Source organism: Marmota marmota, unplaced genomic scaffold (genome assembly GCF_001458135.2).
Source record: "Marmota marmota marmota unplaced genomic scaffold, marMar, whole genome shotgun sequence".
Lineage (NCBI taxonomy): Eukaryota > Metazoa > Chordata > Mammalia > Rodentia > Sciuridae > Marmota > Marmota marmota.
In genome coordinates this window covers 4,580,078-4,602,780 of record NW_026000136.1, presented here as the reverse complement: position 1 = coordinate 4,602,780, position 22,703 = coordinate 4,580,078, and the positions used below count along the sequence as shown (strand labels likewise).

The following is a 22,703-nucleotide window of genomic DNA, read 5'->3' as shown; positions in this document are numbered from 1 at the left end:
CCCCCCCCCCCCTCCAGCATCCTTGGAGAGAGGATGAAGTCCTTGCCAGGGTTCTGTGTATTTTCCCTAGAACTTTTCCTGCACACCTGTACACTTTTTGCTTCTAAAATTAAACAGGACTCTGAAACCTGCCTTCTTCATTTAATATATTCTTCACGAAACGTTTTTCAAAGCTGTGGTTTTTAGAAACTTTTTTTTTAATGGGCTGCCTGCCCAGTTTTCTGTCTAGTGAAGGCCCTGACCTTTGACCCAGTCCCTGCACGGTAGCACCTGGTGACCTCACCCTTCACTGTCAGGTATTTTCATTTGCCTCCTTTTCTTCTTTCCAGTTACAGATAACGTGATGATATTCCTTGTAGGAGAGTTTCTGTCCCTATCTTGGATTTTCTGTGGGCTGTCTGCCCAGAGGTAGAATCCTTGGGTCATGACGGCCACTTTTTTTGCACATGGAGCCGGGGATGGAGCCCAGGGCCGTACGCATGCTAGAAAAGCGTTTTGCCAACTGAGCTACACCCTCAGCCCAGGTCAGGGCACATGTTCAAGACTTTTTGATCCTCCTGGTCCCTAGGAAGCTCAGACAAGTGGAACCTCTCTGGGAGCGGTGTCCCTTTCACATGGGTACCTGGCATGTGCACCTGCTGTGTGGGGCTGTTTGAAAGTCCAGCACTGTTTTCCATTCACTAAAATAGTTAAGTGGAATTTTTTTTTCCCCCTGGGGAAAAAATGGAAATTCCTTTATCCCAGTCACTGGGGGTGGGCTTTCTTTCAGTAGCACCTGAGGAAGGGCCAGAGGGTCAGGAAGTCGGGAGTTGTCAAGGAGGGGGCCACGCCTGGGGTCCCTGGTTTGGGGGCCACTGGCCACCTTTGTCCTCTTAATTTGTGCACCTGGCCTGGTCCCATTGGGGTCTCAGTGCAGATCTGGCTCCTGGGTCATCTCTGTGGTCCTAGAGCCATCCACGGGTACGTTGGTTTTCCGGGGCTGCCATCAAGATCTACCAGAGATTGGAGACTTTCTTGTCTCAAAGTTCTGGAGGCCAGAAATTCTGAGATCAGGTTGTGGGCACGGGGTAGGAATGGTTCCTGCTGAGAACTTGCCAGAGAACTGTTGGCTTTTCTCCTGGACTTAGTCTTCTCCCTGTGTGTCCCTGTCTTCACACATTCTCTTCTTATAAGGACAAAGTCCATATTGGATTAGGCTGCACCCTAATGACCTCACCTTCTTATTTTGTGGTACTGGGGTTGGAACCCAGGGATGCTCTACTTCTGAACTACATCCTCAGTCCTTTTTATTTTTGAGACGGAGTCTTGCTGAGTTGCCCAGGTTGGCCTCAGACTTGAGATCCTCCTGCCTCAGCCTCCCATGTCTGAGAGATTACACATGTGTGCCATTGCACCTAGCTAATGACCTTACTTTAACTTGATCATCTCTGTAAAAACCTTGTCTCCGTACTGTGGTACTTAGGGTTAGGGTCCAACATATGGAATTCGGGAGCACGCAACAAAATTGCAAACAAAAGAAGTGGGGGAAAAAAGTAGAAAGGAGAAAAAATAAAGTACACTGAGGAACACAACTGAACCCATGATGCCTGGCCTAGAGGCCACTTGGGTGTCCCTTGAATGTTGGTTGAGAGCCTAAGCAGGGCTGGCTTGTTGGAGGGAGGAGGAGGTGACAAAGTTGTAAAATAGCAACTGCCCCTTCTTTCCCAAGGACCTGGAGGGGGGTGGGCAGTCTCAGAGGTGTCATGTCAGGTGCCGCCTCCCCCCCCCCCCCCCGCCTGCTTCAGTGTGATACCTCTGGAGCTGGTGGAGTTTGCACCTGGAGGCCTCAATTTCCCTGAGTGTATATAAGAGCAAAACCAGTGATTCTTAACTAGGGGCCATTTTGCTCCTCAGAGGATGTTGGGGGAGCGATGCTGACATCTAGTGGGAAAAGGTGAGGGACGTTACTGAACATCCTGCAGTGACAGCCCAGCAGCAGAGACCTGTCCCACCAACCCGCAAGGTGCACAGGGCCAAGGGTTTTAAAAGGGCCTGATCTCAACCCTGTGCTCCTTAACTTACGTCTGTGGAGCTCTGAACGGTGATGGAGATGGAGAATGTGTTTTTTCCTCAAGCACACGTGGAACATTCACAAAAATCTGATCATGTTTGAGATCAAAGGAAAAATGTCAATTTAAAAATTAAAGTCATTTTAACTTGGTAGAGACTAGAACAAGCTCTCCTTTCCTGATGCGGAGGTGCTGGGTTAAAGTGGCCTCTGTCCAGGGTGTTGAAGTATTTTTTAGGGAAAACTGCCGTCCATTCATGTGAATGACCCCAGTCACATGGATCACGCTGGCTGGAGTTTCCTAATGTATAAGGTCAAAGCTGTGGGCCTCTCTGTCTACTACAAAGAGAATTGGAGACACCTAAATGCCACCAGTAGTGATTATTCAGATTAATGAAAACTCGTGAATACAAGAGAGTTACCCTGCTGCGGTTAGGTTTGTCTATTAAATTGCTGATATTTTAGGGTTTTTGGCCTTCCAAAATGATGGTGTTGGTAAGGGTCAAGGTAAGAATGAGGTATGGGGCTGGGGATGAGGCTCAGTGGTAAAGCACTTGTGTAGCATGTTTGAGGCCCTGAGTTCAATCCTACCACTGGGGGGAAAAAGAAAAAAGAGCTAGGCCTGTTTGTTATGTGCTAATGTAAAAAGATGTTGAGCAGAAGAAAAGCAGAGTGTGACATGTCATGTGTATTGATGGGTTCTATTTTTATCTTTATATAGGAGTGATGTATGTTAGGCTTATTTGAATATGCACAAATATTTCTGTAGGAACTGTATCAACAGTGGCCTTCCCCAGGGAAGGACCTGTGTGTCGGGGAGAAGGGGCTTTTGTTCACTCCTAGAAAGAACCTCTGTGGGCTTCTGGCCTCTCTCCTGAAGTTCTTCTTTGCTCCCCCACAATATGGGGACAGGATGGTCCTGTGTGTTATTCTCACCTGTTCTTTTCTCTTCACACTGTGTCCTGCATCTCAGTAAGGCCCTACTAGGTGCCTTGTGGCTTTGTGGCCTGGGACCTGTGCTCACTCTGTTTGGGATCAGGGAGGGGGTTGGTGGCAATGCCCACAAGCTGTCCCTGCCTCAGGAGTGCTGGAGAGGGTGGGTGCAGCAGCCTTGCTGGTGGCCCCGGCCCCTCCCTCTGCGCGGGCTCACCTACCTCCCTGTCTGCAGGGACAGAGGCAGGCCTGGCAGTGCGGCCCTCCCTGGAGAGCCTGCTGGCGGCCAGCAGCCACATGCTGAAGGAGGTACTGGACAGCCCCTTGGTGGACCCGCTCAAGAACCTGCGGCTTCCGCGGGAGCTGAACCCCAACAAGAAGTATAGCTGGATGCAGAAGAAGGAGGAGCGGGTGAGCTGTGCGGGCCCTCCTTCCTGCCTCGTGGCCTGTGGGGTGGAGGTCGGGGTGGGAGTCCCACCACCAAGGTGCTGTCCTGCTGGGCCATGGCTGGCTTGGAGCCAGCAGCCAGCCTCCTCCATGGCCTCTCCATGTGGCCCTGGGCAAGGCTTTCCCTCCTGGCTTTCGTTATCCATCTGCTAACACATCAGGCACGTCACATGGTGGCAGCTTGATGAACTGAGAATAGAACCGCCTGGGAGCTAGGCCTGGTACTGCCCTCTCTACCCTGTGCTCTCCGATAACATGCTCGGCCACATCCACTGCGCCCTGGTGACGGCAGGCTCTGTGCCCCACTCCATCGTGTGCCTTGGTGGGCAGCACTATGTAGACTCAGCACTACAGTCCAGCATAGAGACAGGGCCGAGGCCACAGCGAGGGGCAGTGATGGGATTCAAGCTAGGGTCCCTGCAGCCCCCAGGGGCCTGGCTCTCACTGTCCCTATCTCTGAGAGGGGACACTGACAAGTGGGCACCCTCGGGGCATCCTCATTCCTTGGCCCTCCTCCCCTTGCCCCTCCAGATGTACGCCATGAAGTCTTCCTTGGAGGATATGGATGCCCTGGAGCTGGACTTCCGGATGCGGCTGGCCGAGGTCCAGCGGCAGTACAAAGAGAAGCAGCGGGAGCTGGTGAAGCTCCAGCGACGCCGGGACTCCGGGTGAGTGTGACCCCAGCCCCTGTGTGGCGGGGCTCGCCCTGCCAGCTGGTCAGGCAGCAGCAGGCGGGTGCCCGTCCCCTACCTCGCCAGTGCTAGTGTTGGTAGGTCGGCTCCGGCAGCTGTCAGGTGTGCGTGGACCCAAGTGACGCGCGTGCAGCCTGTGCCCTTCTCTGTGCCCCGCCCACCCCAGGTTCACAGCCAAGCCTGTGATTCTTTTTAAGGGACAGGCACGAGGATCCCCATAGAAGCTTGGCACGCAGAGGCCCTGGCAGGCCGCGGAAACGGACCCACGCCCCGAGCACCCTGTCGCCCCCCCGCAAGAGAGGGAAGAGCCACAACAGTAGCGGAAAGTAAGGCTGGCCCCTCGGGGGTCGGGGACTGGCTCTGAGCTCAGAGGGGAGGAGCAGGGCCCCCATGGTGCCTGCACCTGGGCGCTGGGGACCTTCAGTCCCTGGGGCTCTGGCCCCCTGGAATGGCGGCTCCCAGGAAGCGCAGTACACTACCAAGGCCAGGAGCACCGAGCTGGGAGGAGCATCCCGGAGAGAGGTCTTCTGTGGCGCGACCCAAGTGCTTGGCCTGTCTTCCTGCTCTGCCCGCTTCCTCCGTGGATAGGGACTAATTCCTGCTCCTCCCCATCCCCCTCCTCCCTGTGGAGGGACCGCTGTGCCACCAGCCCTGCTGGACTGGCTCTACTTGAGCTGTTGCTGGGTCCTCTCCATGCCGGATATCTCCCCATTCTCCTGGCCAGACCTGATGGCTCGTCCTGCCCGAGACCAGGGCTGCCTACTGTGAGAGGGCTGCCGCCTCCGTGTGCTCTGGGGATGAGATCCTCCTGGGTGGCAGCAGAGCAGCTTCACATGGCACCTCTGGAGGCTGAGCTGAATGCTGGCTGGTTGAACTGAAGCTCTCTCTCCAGGGCCAGGCTTTGGGGTCCCTCCCCCATCTGTAGACAAACCAAATGAGGTCCACTGAGGAAAGGACTTGGGAGTGTGCTGCAGCCTGGGACAGGCGGGCTGGGTGGGTGCTGGGCACCCTAGCTTGTGGAAGCTTCAAAGTGCAAAGAAAAGGCAGTGGGGTGTCCACAGGTCTTCTCGGTAGAAAACAGCCCCACGGCCCCCACATCTCACATTTGACCTCCTTGAATATTCCTGCTGAAGAAAGGGTGGAGAGGAAGAAACACCCTGCAAGCAGCCATCGGAGGGTAGGGAAGAGGCTTCTGGAGAAGAGAACAAGTGGCTGGGGCCACCAGCAGCACAAACCTAGCAGTCAGGAATATGGACCCTTCGGGGGCAGGGGCTGAACTCTTTGCTTTGAGTCCCATCTCCACCCTTTACTGTGACCTTGGGCCAGGTGTTAGCTTTCCCAAGCCTCAGTTTTCTCATCTAAAAGCAAACAGTACGGCTAGGCATAGTGGCACACTCCCATGATTCCAGTGACTAGGAAGGCTGAGGCAGGAGGATTGCAAGTTCCAGGTTGTCCTTGGCAACTTAGTGAGACCCTGTTTTGAAATAAAAAGGACTGGGGATGTAGCTCAGCAGAAGATTGCCTCTGGGTTCAATCCTCAGTGCTGGGGGTGTGGGGTGGGGGAGAGGAATAAAAAATGGAATGATGTGTTGCTTTGTGGCTAAAATAAAAGGCACGAACAGCGCAAGAGACAAAGGTCAGCTCCTCCTCTATCACTTGGGAAGCTTCAGCCTAAAGCAGCAAGACAAGCCTTTGTCACTGTCCCAGCTGCCTGTGCCCATGAGGAAACCAGAATTCAGCAAGTGCTTCCTCCTTCACATGAGTCTTGATTTAATTCCCTCCACCCCCCATCTGGTGGATTCCCTTGTTCTTGGAGCGTTTTGGTAAAGAGGTATTTTACCATTTAAAGATGTGTGTGTGTGTGTGTGTGTGTGTGTGTGTATGTATGGGTCAAAGCACGTAAGAGAAAGGCCGGCAGAGGATACTGACTTCGAGGTATTTTTTTCTTCTTTTACATTAGAATTTCATTCCGCCTTATTCACAAATGTCCCAGCATTCTAGCACTGTAGTTTTAAAAGGTCTGTCTCCCCAGACTGGTCACTCTGGTATTCATCACGGTCTGTGCTTCAGCATCCAGAGCCCAACCCTTCAGGGCCACAAGGGTGGTCACCAGCCCTCCAATGTGGCCTGGCCAGGGTGCTGACCAAGGGTGTTTTTTGGTTTTAGGCTGAGCAGCAAGTCCCTGCTGACATCAGATGACTATGAGCTGGGAGCAGGGATCAGGAAGAGGCACAAGGGTCCTGAGGAGGAACATGAGGCCCTCATCGGAATGGGGAAAGCCAGGGGGAGGAACCAGAGCTGGGATGAGCAGGAAGCTTCATCTGACTTCATGAGTCAGGTCAGTAGTACAGTCTTCCAAGGGTGCTGTGACCCTGGGATCAAGAACCTAGAGGTTATGCCCAAGTGAATGCATGTTCCCCTTGCAAGTCTGTTGGCCCCTCCTTCTCTGTATAGAAACCCGAAGGAATGATTGCCTTGGTGTATGGTGTATGCACAGAGAAATAAAGCCCAGAGGTCAGGGACTTACAAAGTAACACAGCTTTAGAGGTGGATCCAGAACTAAAAGATACATCCATTTGAGTGCACCATGACCCTTTGTTGAAGCCAAACAGGGAGACTGCAAGTTCTTAACCAAATAATACAATTACTCTGTTGTTTAACAGTATAATTGTTTAATGAGCAGCTTCACCAGTTCCATGGTTCTAAGAAATAAGGGCTTGATGCCATTGTAATTTCCTCTGTGAACTCTCCAGGGGTAACGGGGTGAGAGCCAACTCCTTGATTTTTCTTATTTCTGCAGAGCATGGAAATCATCCACTTAAGGCCCTCATCTCTAAATGCTAATGTACTTTGTCATCCCTCCCCATAAAGCCCTGTGCAAAGGGGATGTTTTGGTTGATTTGGCCATCAGAAGGGAATACTCTCACAGGGAGACTGGGTCCAGGAAGAGAAAGATTGTCATTTTGTACATCAGAATTCTTTTCACTCTGAAATTGTGGCGAGGGATGCTTTTGTTGTTTAAATGACACTGTCCCAACTTCTTTCCTCCTTATGAAATGCTACCTGATTAAAGAAAATAGAGATAACATGTTGAAATTCATGGCATTAATGGCTTTGAAAACCGCACATTTCACTTCCACAAATGACTACAGTTGACGATAGATGTGCAAGCAGGAATTTGAATCTGTGAAATCTCTAATCATTCTTTATGCTTCAGGCATCCAAGGCACACTCCAGGCATTTTCTTGGCAGCTTTGGCCCATTTAGTTGGACAGGCTGGTTTAGATTGTGCAGCAGTCTCTGTCAGCTGTTGTAGGTGGTTGAGATAAGCAGATCAGCCATGCTTTGATCTAGCTTTTCAATCTTGGTTCCCTTCCTCCTTTCTTAATCCGGCTACCTTCTCCAGGCCATTGGAAGCTCTCCTTGCTTAAAAGTGCTTCTCTAGGAGGTACCAGAGTGTGCCATGGAAAGCCAAAGGGGAAAGACCAGTGCCAATGACAATTGTGACCACAGTAACAGCTATTTGATAAGTGTTTACTTTGGGCCATTCTGATAAGTGCCTTCTGTGCCTTAAACTCGGTGCATTTTAAGAACAACCTGGGGATATCCAGACATAAATATCCCCATTTTACAGAGTGTAAGGATTAAGGCGGAGAGGAGTTAAGTAACTTGCTGGAAGTCAGGCATAAGGCAGGACTGGAGCCCAAGCTCTTGAGTTGTACATAGAAGACGACTCTCCTGTTTTGCCAAATGTCTTAACTTGTGACCCAACTTCTCTCTCCAGCTAAAGATCAAGAAGAAGAAGATGGCCAGCGACCAGGAGCAGTTGGCAAGCAAACTAGACAAGGCCCTGTCCCTCACAAAGCAGGACAAGTTGAAGTCACCCTTCAAATTTTCGGACGCCTCTGGGGGGAAATCCAAAACTAGCGGGGGCTGCGGCAGGTTCTTAACTCCTTATGAGAGCCTGCTGGGCAAGGACAGGAAGGCACTAGCCAAAGGGTTAGGCCTGTCTATGAAATCCTCCAAAGAAGGTAAACACAAAAGGGCCGCCAAAGCCAGGAAGATGGAGGTGGGGTTCAAGGCCAGAGGCCAGTCCAAGTCGGCCCATTCCCCGTTCGCCTCGGAAGTGAGCAGCTACTCCTACAGTAAGTAGCGGCCGTCGCACCGCCTCTCGGCCACTGTTTCTTTTCTTTCCTTTCCTTTCCTTTCTTCCTCTTTTTCTGTGAGGAGATCCAAGGCCCCTTTTTGACTTTGCGCCGCTTCAAAGTCCGCAGCTGGTGCGCCTGAAGCGGAAACGCCTGTGATTGGCTGGCGTGGTGCTGAGTAGGCACCTGTAGTTGGTGGGCGTCAGTGATTGGCTGGTGGAGGCGGAAGGCCGCCTGCCCTCTTTCCGCTTGCGGTCCGGAAGCCGTCCTTGTGGAGGACTTTTCGTGTTATGAAGTTTGCGCCGGTCAGCCTAGAGAGGCTGGAGTACAGTGCTTTTATGAGTGCTAGAGATGACGGGTTCTCCTGCCCGCAGGAAGCTCGCGGTCCTCTGCGGAGAATCAGGCCAGGTGTTAGTGGAAACGGAGGTTGTGGAGCGCGCCTCCGAGCGCTTCACGGGCGTGTTTTCGATGTATCTGTGACAGCCCTACCATCGGTTTTGTTGCTGAGGATGCGCCTGGGTGTGGAGAATCGAGCCGGGGTTAAACCCGGTTCTCTCCGACCCGCCTGCCCGCTGGGGCTTCTTGCCGCAACGGACGTTACCATTTCGGCCCTGTCCACTGCGTATGTGGCTCTCCAGCCCTTGACGTGGAGCAGCCAGTGGGGCTGAGGGACGGAGTTTGTTCCATTTGCGTACAGACTGCCGCCCTGGAGCTGTTGTGGTTTTCCTGAGTGAGTTGGCTTTCCGTGGTCTGCAGCCTGCTATGTGGCAGGTAAAAGGTGCTCACTCGGTACTCGCGGGCCGAGTGCCTCATGTCGCAAGCCTAGGGTGGTCAGGTGCTCAGGACGTGGCTGCTGCAGGAAGATTTCTTGAGTACGGAGTCCCTAGGTCCTGGCGAGACTGGGCCTGGGTTGACCCCTACTAGGTTCTGTGTGTCCTTGGCTTTTGATGGGGTCCGTCCTGGTGTGTGTGTGTGTGTGTGTGTGTGTGTGTGTTTGAATGCCACGTTAAAAAAAAAAAAAATGAACATGTTTAATGCCAAACTGTGTTTTTGTAAGAAAATAAGAGCGTTTATGGACTTACTGCCACCCATCCCAGGGCTTTGGGGGAGCCTTAGGTGAGCCCACGTGGTAAAAAGGGGAGAGTCTGCAGACTCTCATGGATGAAAGACAGGCAGACTGGTGAGGACATGAGTGAGAGTGCCATAGCTTTGGTGCTTCTCAGTCTGGATGGGTGTGATCACACAGCACTGCCCAGGTTCCTGACTGTGTGGGAGCGAGGACAGACAGACAGTGACAGACTTATTTGACTGAAGGGGAAGGGAAGGGCTTTCCTTTGCGTTGTCCACCTTGTTCCTTTTGGAATAATGAAAAGGGGGAGGGAGGGAGTTGCTCCTCCTTGAGTGGTTGCTAGAAGAATTCCCACATGCCTTCACTTACAGGGGGACAGGGGTTGGGTAGAGGTGGAGGGCACAGATCATCTCAGTTCCCAAGGTCTTTGGGGCCCTTGGTGCTGATGAGTCCATTGCAGCAGGAGCATGCGTGTTCTTGCGAATATGAGGACGTGTTTTAGTTGTCCGTCTAATTCTGTTATGCCTTGTCCCACAACTGTATTGCCTGGGGAAAGAATCCAGCTAACATTGGAACAGGGAAGTCAGTGGGCCTGTCTTCACCTAGAAATGACTGCAAGAGACACCTGGTTGTAGAGAGAGCTCTTCTCTTTACTTGGTTTGTTTTTCTACAGTTTTAGGACAGTGGAAGTTTAGGGCCACAGAGGTGGAGGTGTGTTCCAGCAGGGATACCAGCAGAGTGGTCCCTTCACTTTTCCAGTTTGGATTGTAGGACATGGGTGGCATGCCTGGGAAGGCAGGTTTTGTCACCTTCTGGCATCTCTGAGTTGGGATGTGTCTTCAGAAGGGAGAGATTGGTACACAAGCAGGAGAGCTATGGCAAGAGCTAATGACTTGGTAGGACAGCCCTGTCCTCCAGATTTGCCAGACAGTCCTGAAGTTGGGGTCTTGGTTGGAGTGGAAAGGGGAGATGTTGATAGAAGCAGCCAGAGGGCACCCCACCCCCCATTTGTGTGGTTTCTCTTGGACTTGATGGCAGGTTTTGCCAGAATGATAGTTGCATGTGTTACTGTTCCTCTTGTTTGGCATGGGCTTTACTAGATCAACGGATTACAGTCTTTGGCCATGGAGCTGTTTCTTCCTGCTCTTGCTTAACAACCCAGTGTGTAAAATGGAACAAAATGGTATATATTTGGGTTGAAGTTGGAAGGGACCAGAGCTATGCTCCTCCTCCAAGCTGGTTGGTCCTCTCCCAGGAGGGTTGGCAAGTCCTGGCCCTGTATCATGTAGTAGGGCCACAGGCTTTAGGAAGCCATTGGTGGTGTACTGGTGGAAAGGGGTGGGAGACCTCCAGTGAACTCATCCATCAGTTTCCCCGGTGTGAACTCTCCCTAGGGCCCATTTCAAGCTGTCTTTGCAGCGTTGCTGAGTGGGGAGTTGGGAAGAGATGAGTTCCATTGGCTCGCCTGAGCCCTTCCTCAGGGGTTGTGGCCCACCCCTGCAAGGAGCCTGTGGGCTGTGCGCAGTGCACGGGTGGAAGGGAACCACATGGCAGTGGCCCCAAGGCCTGGGGAGAGTTCTCTGTTCCCGAGAGCAGGGCTCCTCCATCCTGCCAGTGCCTGGGAAGGCGGAGTGACTGACTGGTGGGTGATTCCAGCAAGCCTAAAGAGGGCCCGGATTTGGCACCTGGGAAGTGCCTGAGTGTCTGAGGCTAGCACTCGGAGGGTGAGGCGCCGGCCAGGAGCAGAGCTTTCCCAGAGCCAGGAGGCATTTGACTTTGTTCTGGCCCCCCAAAATAGTGAAAGCGACACCAGCCCGCTCCTCTCTGTGCCCTGTGACTTATTTTTATTAAAAACTACTTTGACTGCAGATACGGACTCAGAGGAGGACGAAGACTTCTTGAGGGATGAGTGGTCTGCCCAAGGCCCTTCCAGCTCCAAATTGACCTCCTCTCTCCTGTGCGGCATGGTGGCCAAGAACAGCAAGCCCCCCGTGGGCCCCAAGCTGACCAAGCAGGGTCTTGCGGCCCCCCGGACTCTGAAACCCAAGGCGGCCGCCAGCAGGAAGCAGCCGTTTTGCTTGCTGCTTCGAGAGGCCGAGGCACGCTCCTCCTTCAGCGACTCTTCGGAGGACTCGTTTGACCAAGGTTACTAGCTCCAAACGCGAAATACCTTCCATGTTTTAGCGCGAGAGAGTGAGTGCGAGAGTGAGTGGGAGAGCGAGAGCGAGAGCGCGTGCGCACAGCAGATGGCGACGCTGCGGCCGTCCACTCGGATGGCCACAGGAGGAGCCGTCTTGGTTCTTGGCAGCGTAGCCTGCCGTATCAGCCTATTTTTGTTTTTGTTTTTATTGGTACTGTATCATTGTGATAATATCATTGACTGGCTCTTTTCGAGCTCTTACACGGACTGGTTTTTAGTCTCTACTTTTCTCCGCCCTCCTCCCTCTGCGCCCTGTCCCCACCCGAGGCCCTGCACCTTTCCTGTCCTCCCAGACCGCAGGCCTGGGCTGGGCGCTCTTTTGGCGTGGGCCCCGCAGAGGCTTCCTGAGGAGCATTTTGTAAATGGACTTCTGTCGTGTGGGCGTGTGACTTGATGTTTGTACTGCGATTTTGGTAATACCAAGCTTTATTAAACATACCGAGTTCATTTTTAACTAAACCGTGTGCCTTGTCTCTCTTGCTGTGTCCTTACTAGACATCAGGTTGATGCTTCCCTTCATTTTGTTCCTCCTCCCCCTCCTCCCTCCTGCTCCTCCTCCCCACCCCAGAAGGAGTAGACGGGTGGCACCGTTCTTCTCTATTATTCAAATATCCCTGGTGGCTTTGGCATCCATCCCACTGTTCAGGTTGAGTCAGCCGCTCTCACCTCCAGCATCATCTTTTTTTTCTTTCTTTTTTTTTTTTTTTTTTAATTAAGCTGCTTGTTTGTGTTTTATTTTCTTAAAGCTCTGCTCTTACTCACCAGTGGTTAAAAAATATTAACTTTTAGACACTTGTCTTCTAACACATATTTCTGTTTTGAAGGGCATGTAAGCAGTGCAGGGTCAAGGCTGTGTGCTGTCCCAGGTTTTTGTTGTTAAATATGGAAGTGTGGCCTCATTGCCACATTGAGGGACAAAAGGCAGGCCTAGAGCACTGGCCTGTGAGTCCTAGGCCTGGTTTGGTCTCAGCTCAGCCAGGGGTCCTTAGCCAGCTCTCTAAAAAGAAGGTCAGACTCCATGACCTCTGAGATTATGCTGGCTCTGACTTCTCTAACCTCAGAATTGTACTCTGGGGTTAGAAACATCCGAGTCCTTCAGGCCCTTCAATCAGAAATGTCCCAAGAAGGGGAAGCAAGTAAAAAATGTTTCCTAGCCCTGGTTTTAGGGTTTGCCTCAGGGTGGATTTCCTTTAGGGTCAGACCACAGGGATCCCCAGAACCCTGAATAGCAACACCCAGATGTCAGCTGCTCCCTGAGGAAGACCTGGGGTGGGGTGTGTCATAGCAGACCTGGCCATGACCTGGCCCAGGCCCCTGGAACCGGAAAGCTGCCCCCACTTTCTAGCCTTGCTCCAGTTCCCCTGCCTCTGCCACCTCCCCTCCAAATTGGCAGAGATGGATTTTGGGTGACCAGGCGATGGCAGTTAAGGAGGCTCATGTTCTCCTGGGCTGCTGCCGTGTCTGAGATACTGTGCCCTGGGCTAAGAAGAGAGGTCACCAACTGGCTGGCCAGCCTAGTTTTCTGAACCCTTCCCCACCGCCCAGCTTCTATGGATGAGTCTGGTTGACTTGCTATCCCCTTTCCCCCCTCGCCTCCTGCCTCTCCCCAACCTGGGCTGGACCCCCTCCTCTCTGCTTATACACCCTTAAACCCAGGGTTCTAGCTCCCAAATTTTTGAGCTCTGCTGCCCCAGCTCAGATCCCACAGAGAAACAGGCAGTCTCCCAGACCTCTCAGGAGGGGCCATGTGCCCTTGGGCCCCAGGACTGGACCCAGTAATGCCAGTGGACAGAGACCAGATAGGGGAGGACAGGGGTGAGGGAGGGGCTCAGCTCCTCACCTTGCCCACTGCAAGCAAAGCAGCCGGTGAGGTCTGGAGAGGGACACCTGGGGATAGGGCCTCACCCACCCTGGTACTAAACACTTATTGGCTTGGCTTTTCTAGTGTGTCTGCTTTCTCCTCCCCGCAGCTTGACCATACCTCCACCCTTGACCCCTACCCATGATGCTTTGAGTGTCTGTTTCGGTCTCTTGCATTTGCTCTCACGCTGCACTCTGGACGCAAAGCGAAGGCTGGGAGTAGGGCAGACGGCGCAGCGGGTCACTGAGCTTGGGTCCGAGCCTGGCTCGTTGCTCCGTAGGTAGGCAAAACCCTTTTCTTTCTGTCCTCTGTACACCTCCCCTCCTCGGGGTCTGCCCCCACCGGGTCTGGCAGCAGCAGATTCCTTGGCGTTTATTGGGTTTTGGGAAACCAAACCAAGTTATCAACCCCTTGCCCTGAGCCAAGATTTTTTTTTTTTTTATACATACAAAGTTCTCTGCAAATTTACTTATTGGGATTTTTCTCCCCTTTTGCCCTTGGCAAGCTCTGTTGCCTCAGGTGTGGACGATTCCAGAGAGGCTTTCTTGGCCCTCAGACCCCCATTGCTCCTCTGCCCCCATGGACCTTGACCCAAGCAGACCTGCCTTCGTGGGAGGCTGCCAGCCACATTCATCAGGCAGGCGGGGAACCGGGACCACAGGAGTCCGCAGGACCACAAGATGATCCATGTCCCTTTTGTAGAAAGCACCTTTTCTGGGCTTCTGCCTTCTAGATGTTCCTCCACTTCAAAGTGCTGGGACTGGCCTGCTCCTGGCTTTCTGGGATCTGATAGGGCCTCAGAGGGCTCTCAGAAACCCAGAGCCAGCCCTCCTGCCCTCCTGCACCCACGCTGCCGGCCCGAGAGCCTTCTGGAAGGAAGATTTCTGGAGTTACAGAGTCCACACCTGAGTGGCCAGGGCAGTGTGTTTTTAGAAGGGAAATCTCCTGGTCCCTTGCCAGCCCCATGTCCCCATCCCAGCCAGCCACCCATGTGCCACCCTGCCCAAATTGACCAACCCCAAGGAGACCTGATGTGGGGGACCCAGGTGCTGTCGAAAGTCTGCCTACACTTAGCCTGCTTTGCCGCTGTGGCCCACTGGGGCGGAGACAGAACCATGTGACGTCGCAATGTGAATGATCGCAAGTGTGCACTGCCTGCCTGCCCCTGCCTGCCCCGCTGGCCTCCCTAGCCTGCTGCATCCATCGCTCTGGAGCTAGTCTCCCACTCACACCCTCTTAACAAACCTACCCTCTCTGCCTTCTCCCTCGATCCACCCCTGTGGACTCCTCCAGCTCCTCACCATCTCCCTCTCCCAGGCTGGAAAATCCCAGCAGAAATCCAGGCTCCTTCTGATAAATGGATAGATGGAATCTGTTCTCCTGGGACTGCTGGTTTTGGCCACTAGTTGTACTTAACCAAGTGGTGGCTTGGGACGTTGGCAGGAGAACGTGGACTTGGCCATCTGTCTTCCCCCATGCAACCCCTGAGCCAGTTCTGGCTGGGCAGTGCTGCCTTCCATCGTGCCTAGGCCCTGCCCTTGGCCGGCAGCTCCCAGTGCTCTGGCCTTTTGAGGCAGATGAGTCCCTGCTGCACGTGCCCTTCTGCAGCTCCTTGGCTATGGTGAGTCAGGTGTCAGGTGCCTCCTCTCCACCCTTTTGGGTCTGCAGGGCCATCTCCCTGGGAAGGTCAGAAGCAACTCTGTGCCACAAGACAGTTTTTTTGGTGGAGGGTTTGGTTCTTAGGCAGGTGGCATCATCATTTCCTGCCAGCTTTGTCACCCAGCCTGCCAGTGTTCTGATACCCAAGCTGGCCTTGAGGGACTGCTGGCTCTCAGGCTATCAGGACCAGTGGCTGGGGAGAAGCATGTCCTTATTCTCCTACCAGAGAGACAGGTTTAGTCAGCCAGCCAGCCCCACTGCTGCCTGAGCACTTGGCCCCTGGGAACCTTGGTCTCCAGATGCAGAATGGGTCACCTCACCTGCCCCAAGTGTTCCTGTGAGTTGAGAGCCGTGGCCCACTGTAGCTTCTGCTGCAGTGGGGACAGCATGGTTCCTCTGGAGGCCCTGATTCTTTTGATCCTTCTACATGGGATCCTGAATCTATAGCCTGTCTTTTCTCCTACTACGTGGGATCTTCCCCTTAGCAGGGCTGCAGGGCAGGAAGATTATCTGGTGCCACAGATAAGAAAACAGGGACTCGGGGGGAGACTTGGCACCCAGGCCCCTCAGCAGGGGGTGCTGCTGAGAGTCAACTTTGGACTAGAGCCCTATTTGAGGCTTGAAGTATGGGGGCCCCAAGCCCTTTAAAAGAGACCATACTCCACCTTCTCCTGTCACCGGCCCCCAGGCTTCCAGCAGTTTGCCACTAGCTCCTTGCCTGGACCCCTCAGCCTGAGCTCCATTTCCCCCTCTTCTTTCTACCTCCTTTTTCTTCTCTCCTGCCTCCTTCCTCAGCCTCCGTGTCTATGTCGGGGCGTGTGTGCGTGTGTGAGATGTGGTGAGCGCTGTCTCCAGTCCTTGTCTGTGTGTCTGTCCCCTGCCCACAGCACAGGTGCATGTCCGTGCTCCCCTCTCAGAAGCCCACCCTGACACCCAGAGCCGCTGGGATGCCCAGGATGCCCATGTGCTGGGCTCTGATTGATGGAGGCCTTGGGCCATGGGTGGGTCTGTGGGCTGGTTCTGGATCCTCCCCCAGAGGCCCCCTGGTGAGGATGGTGGGGAGGCTGGAGCCTAGTGGCTGCTCTGGCCCCAGGGGTTGGGGGTGGTGGGGGGCGGCATGTGCCTAGGCCAGGGCCCTGACTTGCCCCCTGTTTTCTGCACGCCAGATGAGAGCTCCGAGGAGGAGGACGAGGAGGAGGAGCTGGAGGAGGAGGAGGCTGGTGGTGGCTATAGGCTGGGCACCCGAGAGCGGGCCCTGTCGCCAGGCCTGGAGGAGAGTGGTCTGGGCCTGCTGGCCCGGTTTGCAGCCAGCGCCCTCCCCAGCCCCACGGTGGGGCCATCTCTGTCGGTGGTGCAGTTGGAGGCCAAACAGAAGGCCCGGAAGAAAGAGGAGCGACAGGGCCTGATGGGTGAGTGTGGGCAGGTGTGCCACCAGGCGGTGGGTGCCTTGGGCCCCATCCCACAGATGAAACTCAGAGCTGGGTAGGAGCAGAGCTGGGAGTGGGTGAAGCATCTGCCCTGTGGGCCAGCCCTGAGTGGTGCCAGTGCTGGTGTTGGTGTCATGGACCCTGGCCTGCTGTCCTCTTGGGGGGTTTATGGCCACCCAAAGATAGCATCCTTTACTCTCATGCTCTGAGCAAACATGGCCCTATGTCCAGTATCCTGGAGGCTATAGGAGCCTAAGGGAGGCCCTTGACCTTCTTAGGGACAAGAAGCCACTCCAGATTAGAATACCAGCTGGCCTGTGAGGGACATGGGAGCTGGCTGAGAAGGAGGTTCAGGGAGAAGCAGCAGCCTAGGTATAGCGAGGAGGAAAGGGATGCCATGCTTGGGCACTGGAGGGGTGCTCTCGGTGAGTTTGAGGTGGAGGGCTAGGCCTCGCAGTGCTGGGACTGGGCCTGGAGAAGTGCAGGGGCCTTGGCAGGCTCTGTATTCTGTTGTCATTGATCTTGAGGCTTCTCTGTGAGATCAGGCTCTCCCTCCCACTGCCCCAATGGGCTAACTGAGGCCACAACACTAATACTTGGGCAGGAGACTTGGGCTCATCCTGGTCTCACTTCCTTCCTGTCTGATCATGTTGTTGTATCAGGGTCCTGTGTCCCTGGTGATTCCCCAGTCTACTTTTTTCTTAGCCTTAAGAGGGGGGCATGGGATCCTCCTGGTAGGTGCTGGGACAGGGAAATGGGCACCGTGATGCTACCCTGCGGCTCTCTGCAGGCCTCCTCTGAATGACCCCTTTCCCCAGCTTAGGGACCAGAGCCTCACTCTCAGCCTGCAGTGCCTCCTGAGGCCCCATTTCTGGCCATGCCAGGCTCCAGGCCCTGACCCTGCCTTCCCCCTCCTTCCTTTCGCTTCCTCTCACCATTATTCCCTGGGCTTCAGACTTGGCTTTCCTGCAGGGTGCCATCAGCGCCCTCAGGCTTGCTCCTGTCAGGATGCGCCTTGCAGAAGCAGCTGAAGGACTTTTCCCCAGAGCCCAAACTTGAATAGGACTCTTTTCTCAGAGTTTGTTCCTAGTTGCCTCTTGGTGGGATTCCACCTGTTCCTCCACCAGCCTCCTGCCACACCCCCACCCCAAAACTTCAGGTTACTGGCTCTAGTGCCTTCAGCTTTTGTACTTGCTTTTGCTGAAGGAGCAGACATCCATTCCGTCCAAATTGCCCAGTGGGTTGACCCAGGGTTCGAACTGTTCCCTTCTTATATTTTTCACGTCTGAAGGGTCTGGAGTGATGTTTCCTTTTTAATTTCTGATATAATTTCTGCCTCGTTTTTCTCACCTTCCTCATCATTCTGGCTAGAAATTACCCACTTCAATGATTTCTGCTGTTATTTCCTCTCTTCTGTTTTCTTTGGGTATAATTTGCACCTGCTTTTCTTAGGGTAGAAGCTTAGGTTGCTGCTTTGGGATCTTATTCTTTTCCAATACAGATATTGAAAGCTCTATAAACTTCTATTAATGCTGCTGTAGTTGCACCTCACATGTTTTGATATGATTATTGTATTTTTATTATTCAGGATATTTTCTAGCTTCTCTTTTGATTTCTGCTTTGACCCAATGATTATTTAGGAAGGTATTTGTTTTCCAAATATTTGAGAAAAGTTGCCTGGTTATCTGATTGTCGTTGATTTCTAATAAAACTCCATCGTGGATTGAGAGCATAGCTATACTATCATTTCAATCTTTTATTTTACTTAAGTAATTTATTTTTGTGGTACTGGGGATTGAACCCAGGGCCTTGTGCATGTGAGGCAAGCACTCTACCAACTGAGCTGTATCCCCAGCCCTCAACCTTGTAATTTTTACAAAATTAAAAAATATCTGGCATTTTCCCAGTAGGTGCACACTTAATATATGTTTTCTGATGTTGTTACGTACATTATTCCACAAATATCACCCACATCAGTGTGATCAGTAGAGTTCATATCTATGTCTTTGCAGTTTGTTTCTTGTCTAGTTCTCTCAGTTGCTTAGAGATAGGTAAAATCTCCAACTATGATTGCACAATCTTCTCTTTCTTCTTTTAATTCTGTCAATTTTTTGCTTCATTTACCTGCAGCTCTATTATTGGGTGGAAACATGATTATGATTGTTGTTTTCCTCTTCACTTTGTTATTAAAGAAGTGTTCCTTTCTACCTCTAGTAACATTTTGTTTTGAAATTCATTTTGTCTGGTATCACATAATCACTCCAACTTTCTTATGCTGACTATTTGCTTTGTATCTCTTTTCCCATCCATTTACTCTCATTTTGTCTATATCTGATGTAAGTCTCCTGTAGATGCCGTTTAGTTGTTTTTTTTCATCCTTTAATTTCTGTCTTGTGTGTGTGTGTGTGTGTGTGTGTGTGTGTATGTGTTTGGTTGTTACTGGGGATTGAGCCCCGGAGTGCTGAGCTATACCTTCTGCCCTTTTTAGAGACAGGGTCTCACTCACTAAGTTGCTCAGACCGGCCTCCAACTTTGAGTCTTTCTGCTTCAGTCTCCTGAATAGTTGAGATTATAGGCATGTGCCTGGCTTGTTTTTGTTTTTTCAGTGTTGAATCTATAATATTTAATGTAATTATTAATATGGTTGGGTTTGAATCTACTTTAAAAAAAGAAGTAGTATTGATATAGTTTATATACCATAAGATACACCTTCAAATGTGTGATAATTCAGTGGTTTTTATTGTATTCACAGACTGGTGCAACCATCACCACTACTTTAGATCTTTCTCATCAGTCCCAAATGAAACGCAACACCCATTTGCACTCTCCCACCAAATTCCCACCAAATTCCAGCCCTAAGCACCACTTCTTTCTGTCTTTAGAGATTTACCTGTTCTTAATATGCCACATAAATGAAATCCTATAACACGTGGCCTTTGCATTCATTCACTTTGCATAGTGGTTTCCAGGTTCATCTGTGTTGTAGCATTATCAGTATTCCATTTCTTTTTATGGATGAATTCCAGTCCATTTTATATAGTTGTACCACATCTTCCCTACTCCTCAGTTGAGGGACATTTAGGTAGTTTCCATTTTTTGAATTTTATGGATAATGGGTCTATGAATATGTGTGTACAGGACATATATTTTCAGTTCTCTAGCAGTGGAATTCTGGGTCATTTGGTAACTTCATGTAACCTTTTAAGGAGTTGCCCAACTCTTTTTCCAAAGTGGCATTCCACTAGCAGTGTATGAGCTTCCAGGTTCTCTACACCCTCAGCAATACTTGCTATTATCTTTCTTTTTTATTACAACCACTTTAGTGGGTGTGAAGTATGGTATCTCATTTTGGGTTTTTTTGTTTGTTTGTTTGTTTGTTTTGTGCTGGGAATGGAACCCAGGGTCTCATACATGCTAGACAAGCATTCTACCACTGAGCTGTACCCCCCGCTTTTTATTTTGATTTGCATTTCTCTCATAACTAATGACGTTGAGCATATTTTTAGTGGCCAGTTCTGAAACTTCTTTTGGGAAATATCTCATTTAAATCCTTTAGTCATTTACAAAACTTGTGTTTTTGTATTGTTGAATAAAAATTTTTAAAAAATATATTCTGGTTACAGCTCTCTTATCACATAAATGATTTACAAGTATTTTCTTCCTTTCTTTTGAGTGGTTTATTCACTTTTTTGATAGTGTTATTCAAAAACCAAAATTTTTAATTTTGATGAATCCAGTTTATCTGATTCTTTTCTTGTCACTTGTGGTTCTGGTGTCATATGTAAGAAAGTATTGCATAATCCAGGGTCATAAATATGTATTCCTGGTTTCTCTTAAGACTGCTATAGTTTTGCTCTTTTATTTATGTCTGTGATCCATTTTTAGTGAATTTCCTTATGTGGAATGGTGTGGGGGACTTTTGCATGTGGATATCCCATTGTCATTTTGTGTGTTATTATTATGTGTTGAAAAGTCTATTCTTTCATTGGTCTTGCTGCTTTTGTTGAAAATCAATTGAAAATCAATCAATTGAACGTAAGTGTGAGGGATTATTTCTGGGCCTTGAGTTTTATTCCAGTGATCTACTCTTCCACTCTTATGCCAATACCACACTGTCTTGATGACTATAGCTTGTGTAATTGTTGAAACTGGGAAGTGAGGGTTCCCTATCTTTGCATCCCCCTCCTTTTAAAGTTTTCTTGGAGCTTCTGAGTCCCTTATACTTCCATATGACTTTTAGAATCAGATTAATATTTTCAGCAAAAAAAGCCTACTGGGATTCTGATGGGAATTGTATTGAAGTTGTAGACCAGTTTGGGAAATATCGTTATCTTCACAATATAAATCTTTGATCCATGAACATAGGATGTTTTCCCCTTTATTTGGATCTTCTTAAATTCATTTTAGCAATGTGTTGTGGTCTCCAGTGTTTGTGTTTCACATCTCTTTTGTTGAATGTGTTCACGTTTACCCTTTCTGATGCTATTGTAAGTGGAATTATTTTCTTCTCATTTATGGAGTGCTTGTTGCTAGTCTGTAGAAATACAATTGATTTATTTTATGTCGATCTTGTGTACTCTGCAAACTTGATGAATTCATTTATTAGTTCTAGTGGATTTTTGTAGACTCCTTAAGATTTTTTGTATACTAGAATCCTGTCTTTTGCAAACGGACATAGTTTGACCTCTCCCTTTATGTTATGTGTGCCTTCATTTATTTTTCTTGCCTGATTCACCTGCCAAGAGCCTCTCCAGTAGAAAACTGAATAGAAGTGATGAGAGAAGACATCTTTGTCTTATTTTTGACTATAGGGAGAAAGCTTTCAGTCTTTTACCATTAAGTATGGTATTAACTCTGAATCTTTCTTTCCATATGAATTTGGAAAAATTCCTTTGTCAGGTTAAGGAAGAAACTTCTATTTCTAGTTTGCTAGTGATTTTATAATGAAAGGATATTAAGTATTGGCAGATGCCTTTTCTGTGTCTATCAAGGTGTACATATAATTTTTGTTCTTTATTCTATTAATAATGGGTATTGAATTGCTTGATTTTTTTTGGTGGGGGGTATGTTGAACCAACCTTGCATTGCATTTCTGGGAGAAATCCCTTTGGTCATGATATAGTCTTTGTTGTTGTTATTCTTTTTAGATATACATGACAGTAGAAAGTATTTCGACATATTATACGTACATGGAATACAGCTTATTCTAATTAGGATCCCATTCTTGGGGTTGTACATGATGTGGAATTTCACTGGTTCTGTAGTCTTTTTTTTTTTAATATTTATTCTTTAGTTGTGCATAATACCTTTATTTTATTTATTTTTATGTGGTGCTGAGGATTGAACCCAGGGCCTCGCACGTGCTAGGCGAGCCGTCTACCGCTGAGCCACAACCCCAGCCCTATAGTCTTTTTTAATATGTTCTTAAATATTTGGGAAATATTGTTATCACAGGTTTATAAGTGTTCTTTCTAAAGGATTGACCCTTATATCTGTTTTTGTCTCTAATAACAATTTTTTTCTTCAAAAGTTTATTTACATTAGTGCAGGCACTCTAGTTCTCTTTTGATTACTATTTGCATGATATATTGTTTTCATCCCCTGACTTTTAATTTGTTTCTTATCCTTTTGTCTATTTTGTTGTTGTTATTCTATTTTGCTGCTTTTTTCTTTTTGTTGGTACTAGGAATTGAACTCACCTATTGAGCTACATCCCCAGCCCTTTATATTTCATCTTAAGGTAGGATATTGCTAAATTACCCACAGTGGACTTAAACTTGGTATATTCTTCCTTCAGCCTCTTCAGTAGCTGGGATTACAGGCGTGTGTCACTATGCTACCATGCTTTGCTTGTACCCGTGTTTTTCTGTTTGTTTAATATGTTTAGGATTCCATTTTAATTTTCCTATTAGGTTTTTCAGTATCTTTGTGGATTTCTTTTTTTGTGCTACTGAAGATTAAACTCAAGAGTGCTTTACCACTGAGTCATAGCCCCAGATCCTATTATTTTGAGGCAGGGTCTCCCTAAGGATGGCCTTGAATTTGTGATTTTCCTGTCTCCACTTCCTGAGGAGCAGGCATTATAGATGTGTGCCACCATGCCTGGTTGGAATTTTAAAATAGAAAATAGAACAATATATATTCCAAATTATTCACTTTACAGCTGGTAATAGTCCATTTTTAGTTGATAATGTGTTATTTCACATAAAATACAGAAATCTTA

At 49.8% G+C, this 22,703-nt stretch overlaps 1 protein-coding gene across 1 annotated transcript in view; it reads left to right on the top strand.

The window, feature by feature from the left end:
* Nucleotides 1-22,703, top strand: part of Tnrc18 (trinucleotide repeat containing 18) — an 89,690-nt gene that overhangs the window by 44,256 nt on the left and 22,731 nt on the right. Inside the window, 7 exon segments of the mRNA XM_048785180.1 lie at nucleotides 3,216-3,391; nucleotides 3,959-4,095; nucleotides 4,317-4,445; nucleotides 6,286-6,457; nucleotides 7,904-8,264; nucleotides 11,203-11,478; nucleotides 16,220-16,462. Of these exon segments, the coding sequence (XP_048641137.1) occupies nucleotides 3,216-3,391; nucleotides 3,959-4,095; nucleotides 4,317-4,445; nucleotides 6,286-6,457; nucleotides 7,904-8,264; nucleotides 11,203-11,478; nucleotides 16,220-16,462 (1,494 nt within the window).